This window comes from Eulemur rufifrons, chromosome 2, assembly GCF_041146395.1.
Source record: "Eulemur rufifrons isolate Redbay chromosome 2, OSU_ERuf_1, whole genome shotgun sequence".
Lineage (NCBI taxonomy): Eukaryota > Metazoa > Chordata > Mammalia > Primates > Lemuridae > Eulemur > Eulemur rufifrons.
In genome coordinates this window covers 14,807,823-14,827,555 of record NC_090984.1, presented here as the reverse complement: position 1 = coordinate 14,827,555, position 19,733 = coordinate 14,807,823, and the positions used below count along the sequence as shown (strand labels likewise).

Below are 19,733 nucleotides of genomic sequence, written 5' to 3'. Positions count from 1 at the left end.
AGAAAGAAATTAACCGGACAACTAAAAATATATAGAAAAAATTAGCCAGGCATGGTGGAGCATGCCTGTAGTCCCAGCTACTCGAGAGGCTGAGTCAGTAGGATTGCTTGAGCCCAAGAGTTTGAGGTTGCTGTGAGCTAGGCTGACGCCACAGCGCTCTAGCCTGGGCAACAGAGCGAGACTCTGTCTCAAAAAAATTAAATAAATAAATAAAAGTAGATATATACACACACACGTGCGCGCACATTATTTGAAAGCAAATCTCAGACGTTTCATCTGTATTTCAGCATGCATAGATGAGAAATCTTTAAAGAGAACCATAATGCCATTTTCAAACCTAAAAACATAATAATACTTAATACTTACTGAAAAGGGCAAATGAAATGATGCCGATGCCTCGCTTTGAACTTTGACCACAATCGCTAACTGTATACCTGTGGCCCCACCCCATAATCCTGCCCTTGACATCAGTCCCCTGACCCCTGTAACCTTGACCCCTTCATCTCAGCCTGACTGTACTCTACCCTTAACCTCTAGCCCTAGCCGACTGTATGACCTTAGCCTTGGCCCAAATCCTTCTCTGACCCCTGACCGCAGTCCCCTGGCCAGATCCTGCCCTGGCCCCTGTGCGAAGCACCGGCTAGGTTGGACCTTTACGGCTCTCGGATAATAAAAGAGGCGGTGCTAGGGTCGGCAACAGACGGACTTGTGGCACAGCCAATGGTCTAAGCCACTGCATCGTTGCTGCCCAATAGCGCGGGAGAGAAGGCGGATTCTGCGGCAGCCAACAGCTTAAGAGGGTGAGCCGAGCAGTAACCAGTAGCCCCGAGCGAGAGGCGGGACTCTGGCGAAAGCCAATCTCTGGGGGGACTGGCGCAGTCACAGCCAATGGCTCTGGGGCGGGGGTGTTGCCCTTAACCTGACAGCTTCCACGACCCGGCTCCAGGGCTATGGCCGGGAGTGGGCGGCTGGCGCTGAGGACGCTGCCCGGGCTGGGGTGGGTGCGGGGCTCGGGCCCGGCCGTGCTGAGCCGCCTGCGGGACGCGGCCGTGGTGCGGCCTGGCTTCCTGAGCGCGGCCGAGGAGGAGACGCTGAGACGGGAGCTGGAGCCCGAGCTGCGCCGCCGCCGCTACGAATATGACCACTGGGACGCGGTGAGGCCGGCGGCGGCGTGGGGGCGGGGCCGGGGCGCCAGAGGCGGGACCAGGATTTTCAAAAGCCGGAGTGGGCGGGGCCTGGGCGAAAGGGGTGGGGCGTGAGTGCTGGGGGCGGGGCGCACTGGAAGCGGTACCTAGAACGGGGGGCGGGGCTGAACCCCGGGCCGTGGGAGGGGCGGGACCTGGGGGAAAGGGACTTTGGGGCAGGATCTGGAACCAAGAGGTGGAAACCGGTGTGGCGCGAGATGAGGCAGGGCAGCTGTTGGGGACAGAGACTGGAGACTTGGTGGGATCCAGTTGTGCGCAGAGGCTGAGAATTGAATTTGGGGACAGGGCCAACATTGGGGACGAGGAATTGGAGCCTGAGAGTGGGTGGAAGGGACTGAGATCAGACCTAGATGGGCCCTGGGGCAGGGTTCTCTGTATGGATTTGAGACCTAGATAGGGTGGTGGTTGCGAGTTGAGGGTCGGGTTGAGTCAGGCTGGGAGAACCAGCCCCTTGCCCTGTGCTCTGCCCCTCCGTGCCTCAGTTTCCCTGTCCTCTCTGTGAGCTCCCAGGCTTGACCCAAGCCCTCTGTGCAGGCCATCCACGGCTTCCGGGAGACAGAGAAGTCGCGCTGGTCAGAGGCCAGCCGGGTCATCCTGCAGCTCGTGCAGGCAGCCTCCTTTGGCCCCGGCCAGACCCTGCTCTCCCCGGTGCACGTGCTGGACCTGGAGCCGCGGGGCTACATCAAGCCCCACGTGGACAGCATCAAGGTGGGCAGAAGCCAGCGCCTTGCAGTGCCCAGCTGGGGGGTGGGCAGGCCAGGCCAGTCCAGAGCCTGACCCACCACTACGCCCCCTCTTCCAGTTCTGCGGGGCCACCATCGCCGGCCTGTCCCTCCTGTCTTCCAGTGTCATGCGGCTGGTGCACACCCAGGAGCCGAGGGAGTGGCTGGAACTCCTGCTGGAGCCAGGCTCCCTCTACATCCTTAGGTACCGCCAGCCAGGGAGCCCCCGCCCCTCCCTGCCAGATGCCCACCCACTGCCTTGAGTGCTTCCCTCAATCCAGCCCCCCCAGCAGATGCTCTAAGGTGTCTCGGGAGGCAGCAGACAGGCTGGAACCTGGGTCTGCCTGGAGCAGGGGTCGCCTCCTCCCGCCCAGTCACACAGCCTGCGTTTTCTCTCACAGGGGCTCAGCCCGTTACGACTTCTCCCATGAGATTCTTCGGGATGAAGAGTCCTTTTTTGGGGAGCGTCGGATTCCCCGGGGCCGACGCATCTCCGTGATCTGCCGCTCCCTCCCAGAGGGGATGGGGCCAGGGGAGCCGGGACAGCCACCCCCCACCTGCTGACCCCGGCCGTCCCCCAGCTTCCCGCAGAGACTGGATTTGTGAATAAAGGTGGAGAATGGACAACCCAGCCACCCTCCTGCTGGCTGTTTGCCGGGGCTGGGCTATGCAGGGGAAGCCCAGCGTGGCACCTGCCTGCGGGGACCCCAGGGGCGGGGAAGGCTGAACACACAGTCACAAGGCCAGGAGGGTGGTGTCTTTTATTGTGCTCATTGCTGGCCACTCTGGGGTACCTCCCCTCTTGGTCTTCTCTGCACCTGGGCCTCCAACATATAAGTCAGCCGAGCTCCTCCGGCATGGGGCTCCAGGACACCAGGCTGGTGCCTTCACCCGCCACAGCCACAGGCAGCTGCAGAGAGCTGGGGCAGCCGCTGCCAGCGGTGGCGGTCATCGAGGAAGGCCACGTCAGCGTAGCGGGTAGGCCGGCAGCAGGGCCCACCATGGGCTCGGCCCTGGCCCCGCAGCCAGGCCAGCACCAGGCCATGCTGGGTGCGGGCACCACGGTGGCAGCTGCCGGCACAGTAGCGGAAGATGACCTTCTCCTCCGAGGTGTAGCCCAGGCCCAGCTCCACCACCGGCAGGGTCAGGCTCCATAGCTGGCACGGGCTGGCTGGCGCGCGGCGCAGGCGGGCAGGGGAGCAGGGGGCGTCTGCGGGAGAGAAGGGCGCTGACACCGGGCAGGGTCTGGGCAGGAAGGAGTTGGGAAGTGACAGGGGTCCCTGGGGGTCCTTACCCAGCCGGGTCCCTCCAGCGTCCACCGCCTGCTCAGACAGGGACTCTCCCTTGACCATCGGAGTCCCCCTGGCATTGGGGCCCCAGCCCAGGCCCAACTGCAGTGGCAGCAGCAGTAGAGCACAGAGCAGGGCCATCCCTGGGGCCATTATGACGGGCAGGTCCTGAGGGTGCCTGTGCTCTGAATTTATACCCCTCCTGGGCCGGGGAGCTAACCTCTTCCCTGCCGGCCGCCACAGCCAGAAGGCCCCATGTCCCACACCAGTTCTGCTACTGCGTCCTCTGGGCCAGGCATCGGTTCCTCCTGCCCTGCTTCCCGCCCTCCTAAGAGTTAAGGGCCCACACCCCCCAGCCCACCCCACCCCGGCATTCCACAGACCCATTTCCGACGCCCCTGATACCCCCTGATTTACGAGTCTTGTGCCTTCAGCTGGGGCCGAGCCCAGGGCAGGCAACCAGTGTCCCCACCCCACCTGCTGTCTGGAGGGGGAGGTAGGGGGCTTCATGGGTTCCTCCGTGGGGTCCCTCCCTGCTAAGGCAGGGTGCCAGGGGACAGGAGCCCCCCGTCACGTGTCGTGTGCCAGGTGCAGCAGATGTGTGTGCTGGGCAGGGCAGCTTGGCAGGTGGGTGAGCCCATCATGGCTCCTGCCTGGAGGATTAAGACATCATACCCCTGTCTCCGGGCCTGGCCAAGCCAGCATCAAAACAGGAAAAGGGAGAGGCTGGGGGACAGCCAAGGACTGGGACAAGGGGGAAGGGACTCCTGTCTCTGGAAGGCCAAGCTGGGAACCCCAAGACTAGCCCCACCCTGGGATCCAAGAGCATTGAGCCCGAGGGGAGGTAGAGGCCCTCCAGGTCACAGTTGCGACTAGCACAGTGACAGAAGCAGCAGCAGGTCACAGGGAGGTGCATCCTCTGGTAGCTTCCACGCCCAGCCCTGTGTGACCCTGGGGAGGTGATCCTCTGTCCCTTCACCAGGACAAGGGGGCACCTAAGTCCTCCCACACAGCTCTGAGGTCAGACGGACGGGTGCTTGGTGTGTAGCATAGTCTTGGGCGTTTCTGTGCCAAGGGGATGCACGTACAGACAGCGTGCGTGTGTGTGTGTGTGTGTGTGTGTGTGTGTGTAGAGGGGCTCCACCCCATGCACAGGAGAGTGGGGTGGAACTCGGAGACTGCACCCCATCAGATTGGCAAAAACCAGAGAACCTGCTTGCACACAGCTGTGGGTGACCCGGGCACTCTCCGACATGTGGTGTAAAGTCGTAGCAGCTCTTTGAATGAGCAGCTGCTCCTGGGATTGTAAATCACACCTTTCTGCCCCAGGAAACCTGCTTCCAGATTCATCCCACACAGGTGGGTGAAGCAGCCGGCACAGGGACACTCGCTGTCTTGTGTCTGTATTAGGCAGCACTGGAGGTGCCCTGAACTCCAGCCATGGGGCATTGCTGCACTGATGATGTGGCTGAAGTCCCTTGTCTGAAGTCACCCAGAATTAAGCAACAGACCTGGGATTTGACCCCAGGTGCCCCCCTGAATGCAAGGCCCCCGCCCCTAACCACTGCCTGGCCTCCTGGTGGGGAGGCCTTAGACCAAGGTCCACATGACAGGGACAGAGAAACCGCCAGGGCAAGGCGCCAGAGCTGCTTTCCTGCTTGGCAGGAGGGTGGGGAGGGAGGTTGGACTGACGGGGACATTCCTAGGAATTAGCCTGATATCTCAGGCATCCCCACTGGGCAGCCAAGGGTCCGCGGAACTGGGTGGGGAGGTTTTCCACCTGCAGTTTCCAACCACAGGCAAGACAGAAGCCTGACATCCTGCCCCCTGACGGGTCACTCAGAACAGGCGTTCTGAAGTGGTGGCTGCAGCCAAATTCTATTTCCAGCCACAGGAATTGGAAAAGCCCTTCCCGTACAGAGCGCCTGGCAATGCATAACCACACTCCGACGGAGGTAAGGGTAACCCCAGAAACATCGCTGGGGAGCTTAGAGACAGGGCCCAGAAACCAGGAGGGTAAGGATTCAGTGGCCACTTAGGGACAGAGTCCCTGAGCTGAGAACCACACATAGAATGGGCGTGGGATGGCACCCCCGGGTGGCTGGCAGAGGCAAAGGCAGTACCATCTGGAAGGACCTGCCTGCAAAGTAGGCCACGCAGGATGCTCACAGACAAAGAGCTCTCAGCTGGTCGTGAGCACCTGTCCCAAATTACAAAGCCCAAGAAAATAACAGGAGGCCCGTGAACTTCAGATTCTAGATGCCTCTGATAGACTATAAGGATGCTTAAAATTGGCCAGGCGTGGTGGCTCACACCTGTAATCCTAGCACTCTGGGAGGCCGAGGCGGGTGGATCATTTGAGCTCAGGAGTTCAAGACCAGCCTGAGCAAGAGCGAGACCCCCGTCTCTACTAAAAAATAAATAAATTAGCTGGGCAACTAAAAATATAGAGAAAAATTAGCCGGGCATGGTGGCACATGCCTGTAGTCCCAGCTACTCAGGAGGCTGAGGCAGAAGTATTGCTTGAGCCCAGGAGTTTGAGGTTGCTGTGAGCTGGGCTGATGCCACGGCACTCTAGCCTGGGCAACAGAGTGAGATTTTGTCTCAAGGAAAAAAAAAAAAAAAGGATGCTTAAAATTAAAACATGAGCCAAGTGCAGTGGCACGTGCCTGTAGTCCCAGCTACTGGGGAGGCTGAGGCAGAAGGATCGCCTGAGCCCAGGAGTTGGAGGCTGCAGTGGGCTATGATGATGCCACTGCACTCCAGCCTGACCAACAGAGCCAGACCCTGTCTCTAATATAATAATAATTAAAAAAAATAAACTATCTGAACAGAGCAGTGACCTGCAAAGGAAGCAAAGACAACTTTGAGCAATTGAAAATGGAGTCACTGACGAACTAAATACCTAATGGGCTGCGCAGTGGACAAATCAGGCTGAAGAGAGGCCCTGTAAAAGGGAAGGCAGAGCTGTAGAAGTCACCCAGAGGGGAGCACACAGGCTCAGTCAGTGGGACAGAGCTAGAGCGAGGAGGAGGAGGAGGAGGAGGAGGAGAATGAGAGGGTCTAACGGGCATCTGAAGGTTCCAGAAGGGGCTGGAGGAGGACACTGCTTAGGCTTTTTGGAATTGGTAATACCAGGGCGCTGGAACTCAGGGAGGGACGCAAAAGGGCGCTGGACATGCGGCAGTGAGCACACAGAGCCATGAAGTCGCGGAGGAAGAGCCTGTTTATTGGGCGGCCTCACTCCTTGAGCGAGAAGTGCATCTTGTCGTTGATCATCTTGCGCTCGGGGTTGAGGCGCTTGAGGATCTGGGCCAGCACGTTCACCGTCTGCTCGCTGCTCAGCCCCGTCTTCTTGGTCTGGAACTTCTTCAGCAGGTCCTTGGTGGTCATGGGCTTCCGCGTCAGGTAGCGGCGCACGGCGTCCTCAGTCACCTGCACGTCACTGCTGAGCAGACGGCAGGGAGGTGGCGTGAGCAAGGTTCTCCCTGGCTGCCCCAGCCCTCCCCGCCGTCCCGCGAACTTACCTGCTGCTGGGCGTCGACTTGCCCGACGGCGGCTGAGGGGTCGACTTGCCAGACAGGCTCTGGGGCGCCGCGTCCAGCCGCAGCCGCTTGGCTGCCGGTGTCTCGCCTGCACGCTTCCCTGTCGGAGCAGGCTCAGGGCTGAGTTTGGGGAATGGGGAGGCTGGACCCTTGGGCAGGACCCTGGGCTGGGCAGTGCCAGGATCGGGGCACAAGAAGCTCAAGGAGGGACAGGCCTCCGTCCCTACCTCTGTGTACCCTCCCAGGGCAGCGGGAGGACGCTGGGCACTCACCTTGCTCTAGTTTGTTGGCGGCGGCCCGCAGGGTGGAGGAGGTGCTGCCGCCCTCTGCACTGGGCGTGCCTGGGCGGCTGTTGCCCCTCGAGCTGCCTCCCGAGGGCTTCCGCTCCCTCTTGGGGGGTGTCTTCTTCTTCTGCAGAGGTCAAGGTGGGGTGGGGACGTCAGGCCACACCTGATGCCGGGGCCGCCCCTGCCCCCTCCCTGGCTGGGCCTTACCGCCATGAAGAGGGCCGAGGAGGCCTCGCTGTCGATGTCGCTCTCCTCCGAGCTGTCTGACTCCTCGCTGCTATCTGCAGGGGCACAGGCCGGGCTTCAGGACCAGAGCGGCCCTGACCTTGCACCCACCCTTGCCGCCGTTGCAGATGAGGGAGCCCACCCTGAGCCTCGAATGCCGAGGCCACTCCGGCCCCACCTTTCCGGCGCTTCTTCTCCTGCGGGGTGGGCGCCTTCTTCTCCTCCTCCTCCTCCTTGTCCTCCTCTGGTGGTTTCTCCTCCTCACTCTCCTCGCTGCTGTCGCTGTGCTCATCGACTCCTGGTTGGGGAAGAGGGGAGGGTGTGGGCAGGAGCGGCCCACAGGTGGCCACCCCCCAGCCCCGACAGCCCCCTCAACCCTGAAGGCTGCCGCCTACCCTTGGGGCCCTCCTCCTGCTGTGGCACCTTGGGCTTGACCCCCTCTGGCTCGTCCTGGGAGCTGCTATGAGACGGGAGCGCGTGAGGGTGAGCGCGGGCACCGCGGCCACCGTGAGTGACTGGGGCCGGGCGGCACACCCACCTCCCAGCTGCTCACCTGGAGCCGTCCGACATGTAGTCCACTTCCTGGCCCTCGAAGTCCCCGTCGTCACTGTCCTCGAAGGCCTCATCGTCCGAGCCCTTCTTCTTCTTCCTCTTCCTGCCCGCCTTGGTGGGTGGCGCCTTCTTCTTGGCCTTGGGGGCTCTGCTCCCTGGCGGGGGGTGGTGTGGGAGGAAGAGGGGGTGGCTCAGGGCACACAGGAATTGTGGTTCTCATATTTTATGGTGCTTTGACATCCCAGGGCCTGGCTGGCTGGGGACACCGCCCCTCCAGGACCAGCCAGCTGGCCCAGGGTGGCCTCTCCTACGCAAATGCCCCAGGCCAGAGCCCACACCCCCAAGCGCTTCCTCTACTGCTCACATGCCAGGCGATCAGCCCTGCCCTGAATTGCCCCCGGCCAGGAGCCAACCAGCCAGTGACAGCCCCTGCGGCCCAGAACGCCCTGGAACCGTTCACACTGGCTGACCCTACGTGGGTTCCCACTACAGCCACAGCCCTGGTGCCCTGGGAACCTGCCCTGCCTCCCTGGATGGCCTCCAGAGCCTCCTATTTCCAGCGCCACTGTGAATGACACCTTCCTTTCAGCGGCATTAACCCACCAGTCACCTCCAAGAACTAAGGCCCAGGCACCTCGGGACGGCCCAGCCTCACCTTCCTCGCCACTGGCATCGCTGTCGTCAGACGACATCTCCAGGTCATCTTCCAGGTCGTGGATGCGCAGCTCGCTGGGCTTCCTGCGGCTGCGCTTCTCCTTGTCCTCCTCCTCCTCGTCCTGGCCCTGGTCCTTGAGCCGCCGCTGCTGCATGATGCTGAAGTGGTTCAGCACCTTGTTCCTCCTGGCGGGGGGACAGCGGGGCTGACGACAGGCCACCAGCCCTGGGCCTGCACCAGGCGGGCCCAGGGGCACCGCAGCGTGACTGCAAAGGTGCTCTGACCCCACCCTCCCAGGGACGCCTCAGATCACACAGGGAGGACGACACCAGTCCTCCCTCGACTCCCTCCTGGACGGTCACGTGGTGCTGGTGTCTCGCACCTCTCTTGGGCTCACAGAATCTTCCCCGATGCATTCACATTGGTCTCTTATCATCACAGTTTATGGGTGACTTTTTCTTTTTTCTTTTTCTTGAGAGCCTCACTCTGTCACCCCAGGTAGAGTGCAGTGGCATCAGCCTAGCTCACAGCAACCTCCAACTCCTGGGCTCAAGCGATCCTCCTGCCTCAGCCTCCCGAGTAGCGGGGACTATAGGCATGCACCACCATGCCCGGCTAATTTTTCTATTTTTAGTAGACACGGGGTCCCGCTCTTGCTCAGGCTGGTCTCGAACTCCTGAGCTCAAGTGTTCCTCCCGCCTCAGCCTCCCAGAGTGCTGGGGCTGCAGGCGTGAGCCACCAGGCCTGGCCTGGGTGACTTTTTCTTTAATGATAAGGCGTACTGATGTCTCCATCAGAACACTGGAACACGGTAACATGGTCCCACTGCCCGTGGATGTTTTAAAGAATGAGACTGCATTTAATGAACTTACAAAGCAGATTTGAAAGAAAATACAGCAAATGAAACAACAAAGAACACTTCTGGAAGCCAAGAGCAGAGGCTGGGTGCAATGGCTCGTACTTGTAATCCCAGCGTTTTGGGAGGCCCAGGTGGGAGGATCACTTGAGGCCAAGAGTTCAAGACCAGCCTGAGCAAGAGTGAGACCCCGTCTCTACTTAAAAATAGAAAGAAATTAACTGGACAACTAAAAATATATAGAAAAAATTAGCCGGGCATGGTGGCGCGTGCCTGTAGTCCCAGCTACTCGGGAGGCTGAGGCAGGAGGATTGCTTGAGCCCAGGAGTTTGAGGTTGCTGTGAGCTAGGCTGACCTCACGGCACTCTAGCCTGGGCAACAGAGTGAGACTATGTCTCAAAAAAAAAAAAAAAAAAGAAAGAAAGAAAAAGAAAAAGTTCCCGGGCGTGTGTAAGCCTTTAGTCCCAGCTACTCAGGAGGCTGAGGTGGGAGGATTGGGGCTGCAGTGAGCTGTGATTGCACCGCTGCACTCCAGCCTGGGTGACAGAGGGAAACTCTGTCTCTTAAAAAAATCAAAAAAAAAAAAAAGAAAAGAAAAGAAAGAAAGAAAAGAGAAGGGAGCTCGCCCTCCTGCCCTCTCTGGTGGGGCCTCAGGAAGGGCGCTGCGCGAGCGAGCGGACAGAGCAGCAGGGAGCACTGGACCCGCAGGCCTGACGCTGCACCAGTGTGGGTTGGGGAGGACGCTGGGCCCTGCCTGCCTTTTACTTGGGTTGCTTTTGGCGTGAGTCAACCTATAACTCACTCAGAAATGTAAAAACTAAACAAAATGATTAAGCAAAGGGGAAAAAAAGCTGTTTCTTAACCTTTTGCAAGCCACAAAGTCCATCACCATCTGCTAACCCTGGACACGCGCAAATGCAGTTTTGCAGACTTGCTCAGAGCGCCCTCCTGTGGGTGCCCAGGGTGGTGGGGCCCTGAGGGGGTCTCGTCCTCAGCCTGGCATTCGAGGCCCAGTGCAGCCTCATCCCCCCCACAGTCACTCTGCTCCAGCCTTGTGCGCCACGTCCCTGCAGCCGCCTGCCAATCATTCTACTCACCCCACCTGAAGACCCCCACTGATGCCACTGTTCAGGAAGCCCCTCCCAGGACCCCCGAAGAGGAGCCGGCCCCAGGCTCGGGGAAACCGAGGGGGCAGCTGGACCCACCCTCTCTGCCGATCTGTGCTCTGGGCTCCAACACGCCCTCACAGTGCCCTGCACACCGCCATCGTGGCCCTAAGGGTCCGGAGTCTGTCTCCCCACTGCACTGAGAGCTCATGAGGGGGGTGTGGGGTCTGCCCTGGCCACCACTGAGTCCCTAGCTCCCAGCACAGGGCCTGGCAACACACTCCCTTTCCCGCACCCCGGCCCCCTCAGCTCACTCACCTCTCCCACTCCTCCTCGGCCTCCTCGGCAGTGAGCGTGCGGTGCCGGGCCAGCGGCGTGAAGTTGTACCAGTTGTGCACAGGGAAGGCCTCGAAGGCCCCGTCGGGGCACTGGGTGAAGATGTAGTAGGACGTGTTCTCTGTCACACCTCCCTTCTTTATGCCCTTGAACCTGTGGGGAGCCATAGTCAGGGAGCCAGCCCCAGCCCTGCCTCCTCCAAGGTGCCCGCCTGGGCTCTCCAAGGAAAGCCCGGACTGTATGAGGCCCTGGGGTCAGGCCCATCTAGATTTGCCTCTGGTTCCACGGCTCACGGGCTGCAGCTGGGACCAGGTTCGGGACCGAGATGGGACAGGGAGGCATGGCTGGACCTGAAGGGACACTCGACTGGGGCCACATCTCCTGGAGCCTAAATGACTGCCCAGCTTCCTTGGGGCCCCCTACCACCGCCACATCTTCTCTCCCCACTGTCCAGACAATCACATTGCTCTGCATACCCTTCCCTGCCTTCAGCCTTCCAGGGCTCCCCTGGGCCCAGGGTCCAGCCACATCCCGGCACCCACTGCCCTGCGCCAGCCGGCCCACCGTCTGTCACGATCACATACTGTTCTGCCTGGAGCGCCCTTCATCAACCTAATCTTCACCCCTCCTGCTCGCACTCCCCTCAGGCTGCCCTCTCTGAGAGGCGTCCCAAACATCACAAACCACCCTGCCTCAGGGCCGGCCACCTGGGCGTCCTGTGTTGTGGCACTCAGAGCCACCACAGAGCCAGGCACCAGCACCAGCCCGGTTCATCTGCAAAAATAAAACCTTGCAAGGGCGGAAGTGCTGGCACCCGCATCCTACAGGTGGGAAACTGAGGTTCAGAGAGGGCATCCCACAAAGTGTGCGGCACGAGGGGGGATGTAGGCTGGTCCTTGGGGCTAGCAACCCCCCGCCCCCCGCCCTGCCACTTACTTCCTGCCAGACTTGCCATTGACACGGAGCAGCCAGGGCTGGTCCTCGGGCCGGAACTCCTTGAGGACGACGCCGTACTTCTTCCTCCGGGCCTCCTCCCGGAGCTTGCGGTTGAATTCGCTGCCCGCACCCGACTCGGGCATCTCCTCCTCTTGGTAAATTTTCTTGTTGCTCAAGTCCCGCTCCAGCCGGGCCTGCGGGGGAACAAGGAGCAAAACCTCTCAGGGTCCTGCCTCTGCTCAGGCTGTGCCCCACGCCAGGAAGACCCCACGCTCTCCCCACACTGAGATCCGGAGGCTCAAAGCCAACTTCCCGCTTGGCAAGAAGGGAGCGGAACGTTAGTGCTTGGTGAATCCGGGTAAAAGGAACTTGGGGGAAGCCTTGTATTTCCAAAAGTTAAAAAAAGAAACAAGATCACTGGAGTGGTACAACAAAAACAAAAAAAATAAAAACTACCTCCCTGGACTTTTCCATTTGACTCTGCATTGCCCCATGAATTTAGATGCCATTAAAGGATGAGTTTTTTCCAAATTTCAATCTCTGGGCAAGGCCGGGCGCGGTGGCTCACGCCAGTCATCCCAGCACTCTGGGAGGCCGAGGCAGGAGGATTGCTTGAGGTCAGGAGTTGGAGACCAGCCTGAGCAAGACTGAGACCCCATCTCTACTAAAAATAGAAAAAATTAGCTGGCTGTGGTGGTGAACATCTGTAGTCACAGCTACTTCAGAGGCTGAGGCCGGAGGATTGCCTGAGCCCAGGAGTTTGAGGTTGCTGTGAGCTAGGCTGATGCCATGGCACTCTAGCCCAGACAAGAGAGCAAGACTGTCTTACAAAAAAACAAAAGGTCAATCTTTGGGCAATTTAGCAGTCTACAATGCATTTTAAAATGCACAGACTGCTTACCCTAAGGATTCTTCTAGATATAGCAGAGGTTGAAACAACATACACACAAAATGTTTTGCAGCAGCAGTCACCTCCTGCTGTGCAGCCAGGTTCCTAACAGGCCACGGACCAGTAGCAGTCCACGGCCTGGGGGTTGGGGACCGCAGTACTGCAGTGCTGCTTGCTGTAGCTAAAGATTGGGAGTGGATCTAAATGCACATCAATAAGTCTGGTTAAATACACTGGGGTTCCTCCATTCAACGGACGCTATGCAGCCTGAAACAAAAACAAAAGAGACAACTGTATGGAACAGCTGCCAAGACATATTAACTGAAGAAGACCCACATTACTTCCCATTGTCATGAGATTTCGGACCACTGGGGATAAACAGAAGATCCTGTAGGATCCCAGGGAGGAGGGAAAACAGGTTTCGTATAAAGCAGAGGTTGGCATGGGCTGGCCGCCTGTTTTTATAAATAAAGTTTTATTGGCACACAGTTATGCCTATTCATTTACTACTATCTATGGCTGCTTTCATTCTACAATGGCAGAGCAGATCACTAGGGACAGAGACTGGCCAAAAAAGCCAAACATCATTATTATTAACTGGCTCTTTAAGAAAAAGTTTGCTGACTCCTAATACATCAGATCAAGAATGAGAATGGCAAAGATTCCTCAACAGCTACAGCTTTTGAAAGCAAAAGGACAATGGAGCAATGCTTTCAAAATTCCAAGGGAAAATGATTACCAGCCTAGAATTTTATACCCAGCCATGCTATCAACCATGAGGTAAGAAAGAATAAAGCTAGTTTTAGGGACACAAGCACTCACAGCATACTTCCCACACCTCCTTTCCAGGGAGCTACTCCAGGGTGTGCTTCATTAAAACAAGGAGGCAAATAGGAAAGACAACAATGTAGGAGCCATGAAATGGGAAATCAGGGGAGACATTGGGAGAAAACCCAGGAAAAATGTCAGAAGATCCCACGCCACCCTACCCAGATGAGGCCATAGGGCAGGGGGAGCGCAGCCAGTGCAGACAGGGCAGGTCAGCAGGCTCTGGCAGGGAGGGAAAACTGGGAGGGAAAACTCCAAGGGAAGGAACTGAGAGAATACACACTCAGATTTACACAACTAGAGGAGAGTTTTGGACTGAGCTGGTGAAGCAAACTAAATGAACCGAGTTGGGTGCACTGGTTTGAGGCCAGCCTGGGCAAAACAGCAAGATCCCGTCTCAGGAAAAAAGAAGCAAAGCTAAACTAAACAAATGTTAAAATTACAGCACATGTAAAAACTCCAGGGAAAACTGAACATTGATCTAAAACCACCATATAACTCAACTGTGAGGATGGAGTACTATGGACTAAATGTTTATGAAAATCTGTTTGTTTTTTTAATAATTAATTCATTTTTCATTTTATTTATTTATGAATGAATGGACAGGGTCTCGCTCTGTCACCCATACTGGAGTGCAGTGGCTTCATCATAGCTCACTGCAGCCTTCAACTCCTGGGCTCAAGTGATCCTCCTTGGCTGGGCTTGGTGGCTCACGCCTATAATCCTAGCACTCTGGGAGGCTGAGGCAGGTGGATCCTTTGAGCTCAGGAGCTCGAGACCAGCCTGAACAAGAGCAAGACCCCGTCTCTACTAAAAAAATAGAAAGAAATTAGCTGGACAACTAAAATAAATAAATAAATATATATATATATATATATATATATATATAAAATTATCTGGGCATGGTGGCGCATGCCTGTAGTGCCAGCAACTCGGGAGGCTGAGGCAGGAGGATCATTTGAGCCCAGGAGTGTGAGGTTGCTGTGAGCTAGGCTGATGCCACAGCACTCTAGCCCAGGGAACAGAGTGAGACTCTGTCTCAAGAAAAAAAAAAAAGTGATCCTCCTGCCTCACCCTCCAGAGTCACTGGGACTACAGGTCCATGCCACCGTGCCCAGCTGAAAGTATGTTTGTATATGAATGTGTAGCTGGAGCTTCCGGAAGGCAGGGCCCCCACAAGCTTTCAAATGGATGATGACCTTCCTCCCTGGGAAGAGGATGCCCTGAGCAAACACTCACTTGCCCAACATCCACATAGAAATGTTATCACCTCTCTCAAGTACAGTTTCATTGGCTTCCAGGGATGAGGTGATATATATATATGTATTTTTTTTTTTTTTTTGAGACAGAGTCTTGCTCTGTTGCCCGGGCTAGAGTGAGTGCTGTGGCGTCAGCCTAGCTCACAGCAACCTCAAACTCCTGGGCTTAAGTGATCCTTCTGCCTCAGCCTCCTGAGTAGCTGGGACTGTAGGCATGCGCCACCATATCCGGCTAATTTTTTCTATATATTTGTAGTTGTCCAGATAATTTCTTTCTATTTTTAGTACAGACGGGGTCTCGCTCTTGCTCTGGCTGGTCTCAAACTCCTGACCTCAAGTGATCCACTCGCCTCGGCCTCCCAGAGTGCTACAATTACAGGCATGAGCCACCACGCCCGGCCAAGGCGATATATTTTAAAGTAATCAAAAGACAGAACTGACCTCACAAACAAGAGGTGCACCAGGAGTTGCCCCACTGTGGGAGAGTTTGAAGCTGCCGACTGCAGACATTGGGCTGACACCGCTGCTGAGCTGGCCCAGTCTCTGTGGCTTCAAATGCCACCCAAACACCCAGATTCTCCATCCCCATCTCCCAACTTATACACCCAAGCGCTTACTTACTACCCGCTAATGCTGTCCAACTAGCAGCTTAAATATAAGATGTCCTGAACTGAATTCTCAAAGACTCCATCCAAACTCTACTTTCTCCAAGCTTCTCTCAGTAAATGGAATCATCTATGATTCACTCTCCTTCACCCCTCAATATCCAATCAACCAACAGAGCCTGTTAGTTCCACTTCCAAAACACCCTAGAGTCTGGCCACCCCTCAGACCCTCCACTGGCTCCAATGCCCACCCAGAACTTGCCTGGACCAGTGCAGCTGCCTCCACCCTGACCTCCTGTCATCTGTCCTCAAACCCATAGTTTGTCTCCCTTTAGTGGCCAGATCATTCTACGACTTCCCAGCTGAAAATCCTTTAATGGCTTCCAAAGTCCTTTCTAGTAATGATTCATTTTTATTTTTATTTTTCCGAGATAGGGTCTTGCTATGTTGCCTGCTCCGGCAGGGGCTGAACGCGATCCTCTCACCTCAGCCTCCCGAGTAGCCGGGACGACAGTTGCACGCCACCCTGCCAGAATCTAAAGTCCTTTCTAGAGCCTCTGACAGTGGGCACTCTGGGGGTGTCTGTAGGATGTGGCCCCCAGCCCAGCCCCCTCCCTTGTCCAGATAATGCCCATCAGTAGGCACAACTTCTAGATGTTCCCCTTTAAGAAGGCCTCCTGCGGGGACTACCAAAGTTACTCACAGGAACTCTCAGCAATTCAGCCTGGGCCTCTGTCATTGTTTTACCTCCACTTGGGGAGAATTGAGGAAACTGAGCCTTAATTACTATTAGATCTGAGCAACTATTACTTAAAAGCTGGCAATGTGGATAAAAAACAAAAAGGAACAAAAAAAAGTAACTGTTACAACCATCAAGTCCAGGTTCATGTTCTCTCACCCTCCACCCCCAAGACCAGGGACTTACCTGATTCCAAGTAGCAAAGTTGACTTTATCAGCTGCATTAAATGCCATTATGTTATACTTTTTGTTTGTGTTCCTGGAGTGGGCAAGAAGAGGGAGTGTTACTTCAATCAATAAACCCACCCTAGCTCAGCCCTTTGTGCTGGGCAATGCTAGGGATTTTTAAAAGAGTACTAGGACTCCAGTCTGCCAGAGAAGCTGCACCCATCCCCTCCTGACCCCATGCAAAGAGCAGGAGGGACAAAGATTTGGGGGAAATACAAGGTGTGGGTTTAACTGAGAACTCAGCCCTGGGGAGGGAGGAAGGCAGGGTGTGCTTCCTGGAGAAGGAAAATATTGGAAGTGGGTTTTGCAAGATCAACAAGAATCCGCCCAACACAGTCAGTTTGCGGGGGTGAAGGGGAGAGGAAGGCATTCCTGGAAGAGGGAACAGCATGAACAAAGGCCTGGAAAGGACAAAAACCTGACTAGTTGAAAACAGAATGAAGAATACGTCCTTAGGGCTACAGTCCTGGCATGAAGAGACCACACAGGCCTTGAATGCTAGGCCAAGGAGCTGAATCGTGCTGTGTATGAAATGCACTGATTCATTCGTTCAAAAAACAGTGACAACCCCAAAGAGGCTTCAGCTTAACCCCAGCCCTGCCCTCCTAGTCGCTCCCAGTCTGGAGGGAGAACCACAGGTAGGGCTAGAAACGCCTAGAAAGCTCATGAAGGTTTTAATTCCTTTGTGGGGTGGGGGGTGGGGAGTGGGCGGTGGGGCCGGAGACTTACTTGGGAACACGAACGACATACTCAGTGACATTCTGGCTGCCAGGGCCCTGCGGAGAGAGTAGGCGGATGGTGAGTGCGGGGCTGCAGAGGTCGCCGCCGGGACCCGCGACGCCCGCCTCATTCATACTCACTAGGGCCGCCATGGGCAATGGTCGGGGGCTCAGGTCCGGTGCGACCCGGATTCTTTTGTGTCTGCCCCGGAGTTCACGTCCCTCAGTCCCCGGGGAAGCGCCTTCTCGGCGTCGCTTGGGGAGCGAGGACCTCAAGCCTTAGACACCACCTGTCCTGAGAACAGCCAAGCGGAAGCACCGCCCGGCCAGATCCGTCTGCGCCTTCGCCTAACCTGGAAGTGAAACCCTTCGGCGGTTGTGGCCACCCGAATACACTGTCACCTGTGCTCCTCCTCCCGCCCCTTTACAGACACAGCAAACCCAGGCCGAGTCTGAGGAAAACGAACTGCCTCCTGTCGCAGGCGCACTCTTATATAGCGCGTTAATCTAATCATCTGGGGCCGCGCCTCGTGACGTCATCGTGCGAGCCTCCCCGCCCCCTCCGCGGAGCATCCTGGGTAGGGAGGTAGAAAGGAGTCCCTCCTCGTGGCTTCCCGGGCACTTTGCGCATGCGCTACTGCCCTCCGGAAGTGAGTCCAAGGAGGCTGCATCACCATAGCAACCAAGGCCTACTCGGTGGGGTCGAACCCCACTCCTCCTGAGCATGTTTGGGGTTCATTTCCTGCCCCTGCTCTAGGGTGGGAGGGGACCCCATCGTCCCACAAAGTGATCGGGGCAGGGTCCTTTGTGACGTTGAGCTGAGCCTGGAGGGGTCAGGGCCTGGGTGGGGATGGGGCGTGACCACCCCGAGGGGCCGCCGGCGGGATGGGTCTGTGCAGGTCCAAGCTGCCCCAGACAGGCAGGCCTCTGAGGCCGCAGGAGAAGGGTAACATGGCGGGGTGGCTGGGGTCCTGGGGGAAGGGGAAGGAGGCTGTCGAGGACAGGGAGGGAGGGGCAGACCCCCAGCCATGGCAGTAACACAACTGCGCATGCTCGTGGCTCAGTCCTTCCTCATTCCCTCCGGGAAATGCTCCCGCACGTGGTGGGTTCTGGGCCCCCTCAAAGAGAGAATCTGTGCAACCAGCACCTTGTCCTCTTGGAGGTCACAGGGGGGTGGAGGCGACAGACTCATAACAGGGGAATCTACAACCCAGGAGGGAACAGAAGCAGCACAGCCGGCTCTGAGGGCTCAGGGAAGAGGGGAGGTTTCAGCTGGGCCCTGAGGGATGCATAGGAGTTAGCTAAGCAAAGGATGGAAGCAAGGCACAAAAATTGGACCATAAACGACAGACACCATAGATGTGTCTGGTAGCCTTAGACATTTATTCCTTATCCACTACTAGATGGGAGGAACTGTGCCAGCTACTGGGAATACAGGGTGAGTGCGACAGAAATACTCCCTGCCCTCATGGGGTATAGTGTCTGGCACGAGGCGGGGGCGGTGGGGGATGGGGGAACCACCAAGAGCAAGGAAACCGGGAAATCAGGACTGACTGTGGCCATTGCTGTGGAGGAAATGAAGTTCTTTAGACAGGGCTTAGAGAAGGGCTGATGGCTGAGGTGTGACCAGAAGGAACTGTCAACCCAAATAAATGACCGAGGCAAAAATCTCAATCAATGGAGGTTTATTAAGCCAAGATTTTGAGGACGCACATGGAAAAAACACGCACCGCAGACAAGCTGTTTTTCTGATGGGGAGGTTGAAACTTTCAGCATTTTAAAGGCATTTAAAGAGAGAGGATAAAGGCAGGGGGGAGGGAGGGCTGATGACGTAGTGGCTACAATCTTTCAAGGCCCAAGAAATCTACATTTTACATAAAATCTGGGAGTGAAGGAAGCATCGATTTTGTAGATGTCCCTGGGTAGGTGGAAGAATGTCTGATTCTGTTTTATCTCCCATTCTGTCACCTGTGAGAGAAACTTGTAATTCATTATTAGTGTGGAATGGGATAGGACTTAGTTTTAGGTGCTAGACATAGGTACAATTTGCATGTCCTTGCTTATGGGAGGTTAGCAAGAAATTTCCTTACAGAACAGAGCCAGGTAGATATTTTGCAGGTGGAGGAAACAGCCAGGGAGGAATGAGTTTGGCAAGTTCAAGGATCTGAAAGGAGACCCCCGGGGCTAGCTGGGACAGAGTGAAGGCAGGGGATGGGGGTATGGGATGAGCCTCAGTTTCCTCAACTGTAAAATGGGATAATAGAGTCACTGCGATGCTTCAGGGAGACACCGTGTGCAAAAAGGGCCTGCAGGTTCAAGTTCACATCTTCATCCACAGTAGCACGTACTCACAACATGCCTGGCTATACCGTTGGGCACAGACATGTACCTACAGATGCCACCCTAGGGCAAAAGAGGGTATGCCAAGAGACCTGTGTCCAGTGTCACTCAAGGACATGCTCTACTAACTAACCTGCGGTCACAATCACATCGGGCCCACTGCCCGCCCCCAACCCCAGGCGCTAACCCACCCCCTCCCTCTTTCCTGGCACCATAGACATCCTCAAGTCCCCCCTGATCATCTTCGTGATGGGTGGCCCAGGCTGCGGCAAAGGGACGCAGTGCAAGTATATGGCCACCAAGTATGGCCTCTGCCATGTGGGGCTGGGCCAGCAGCTGCGGCAGGAGGCCCAACGAGGCACCCAGCGGGGCCAGCAGATCCATGACATCATGCGGCAGGGGCTCCTGGTGC

The 19,733-nt window shown here is 56.7% G+C and overlaps 3 protein-coding genes across 5 annotated transcripts; 1 reads left to right on the top strand and 2 right to left on the bottom strand.

The window, feature by feature from the left end:
• Positions 1-908: 908 nt before the first annotated feature.
• Positions 909-2,773, top strand: ALKBH7 (alkB homolog 7). Its single transcript, XM_069496874.1, has 4 exons — positions 909-1,154; positions 1,740-1,913; positions 2,008-2,132; positions 2,329-2,773. The coding sequence occupies exons 1-4, from the start codon at positions 951-953 to the stop codon at positions 2,489-2,491; spliced, it is 666 nt and encodes a 221-aa protein (XP_069352975.1). The 5' UTR covers positions 909-950; the 3' UTR covers positions 2,492-2,773.
• Positions 2,774-2,814: 41 nt separating this feature from the next.
• On the bottom strand, positions 2,815-3,369 carry PSPN (persephin). The gene is made up of 2 exons (XM_069496860.1): positions 3,222-3,369; positions 2,815-3,137 (listed from the first exon to the last, which is right to left on the bottom strand). The coding sequence occupies exons 1-2, from the start codon at positions 3,367-3,369 to the stop codon at positions 2,815-2,817; spliced, it is 471 nt and encodes a 156-aa protein (XP_069352961.1).
• Positions 3,370-6,398: 3,029 nt separating this feature from the next.
• Positions 6,399-17,501, bottom strand: GTF2F1 (general transcription factor IIF subunit 1). Of its 3 annotated transcripts, none has more exons than XM_069496847.1 (13): positions 17,123-17,501; positions 16,992-17,038; positions 16,221-16,293; positions 11,715-11,908; positions 10,761-10,931; positions 8,481-8,665; positions 7,827-7,980; positions 7,669-7,730; positions 7,452-7,571; positions 7,256-7,329; positions 7,034-7,172; positions 6,744-6,861; positions 6,399-6,664 (listed from the first exon to the last, which is right to left on the bottom strand). In XM_069496847.1, the coding sequence occupies exons 1-13, from the start codon at positions 17,132-17,134 to the stop codon at positions 6,457-6,459; spliced, it is 1,557 nt and encodes a 518-aa protein (XP_069352948.1). In that variant the 5' UTR covers positions 17,135-17,501; the 3' UTR covers positions 6,399-6,456. The 3 variants fall into 3 exon arrangements, with proteins under 3 accessions (XP_069352948.1, XP_069352930.1, XP_069352939.1); XM_069496829.1 differs by having other exon boundaries at positions 6,400-6,664; positions 7,669-7,733; positions 17,123-17,500; XM_069496838.1 differs by having other exon boundaries at positions 6,400-6,661; positions 7,669-7,733; positions 17,123-17,500.
• Positions 17,502-19,733: the final 2,232 nt, after the last annotated feature.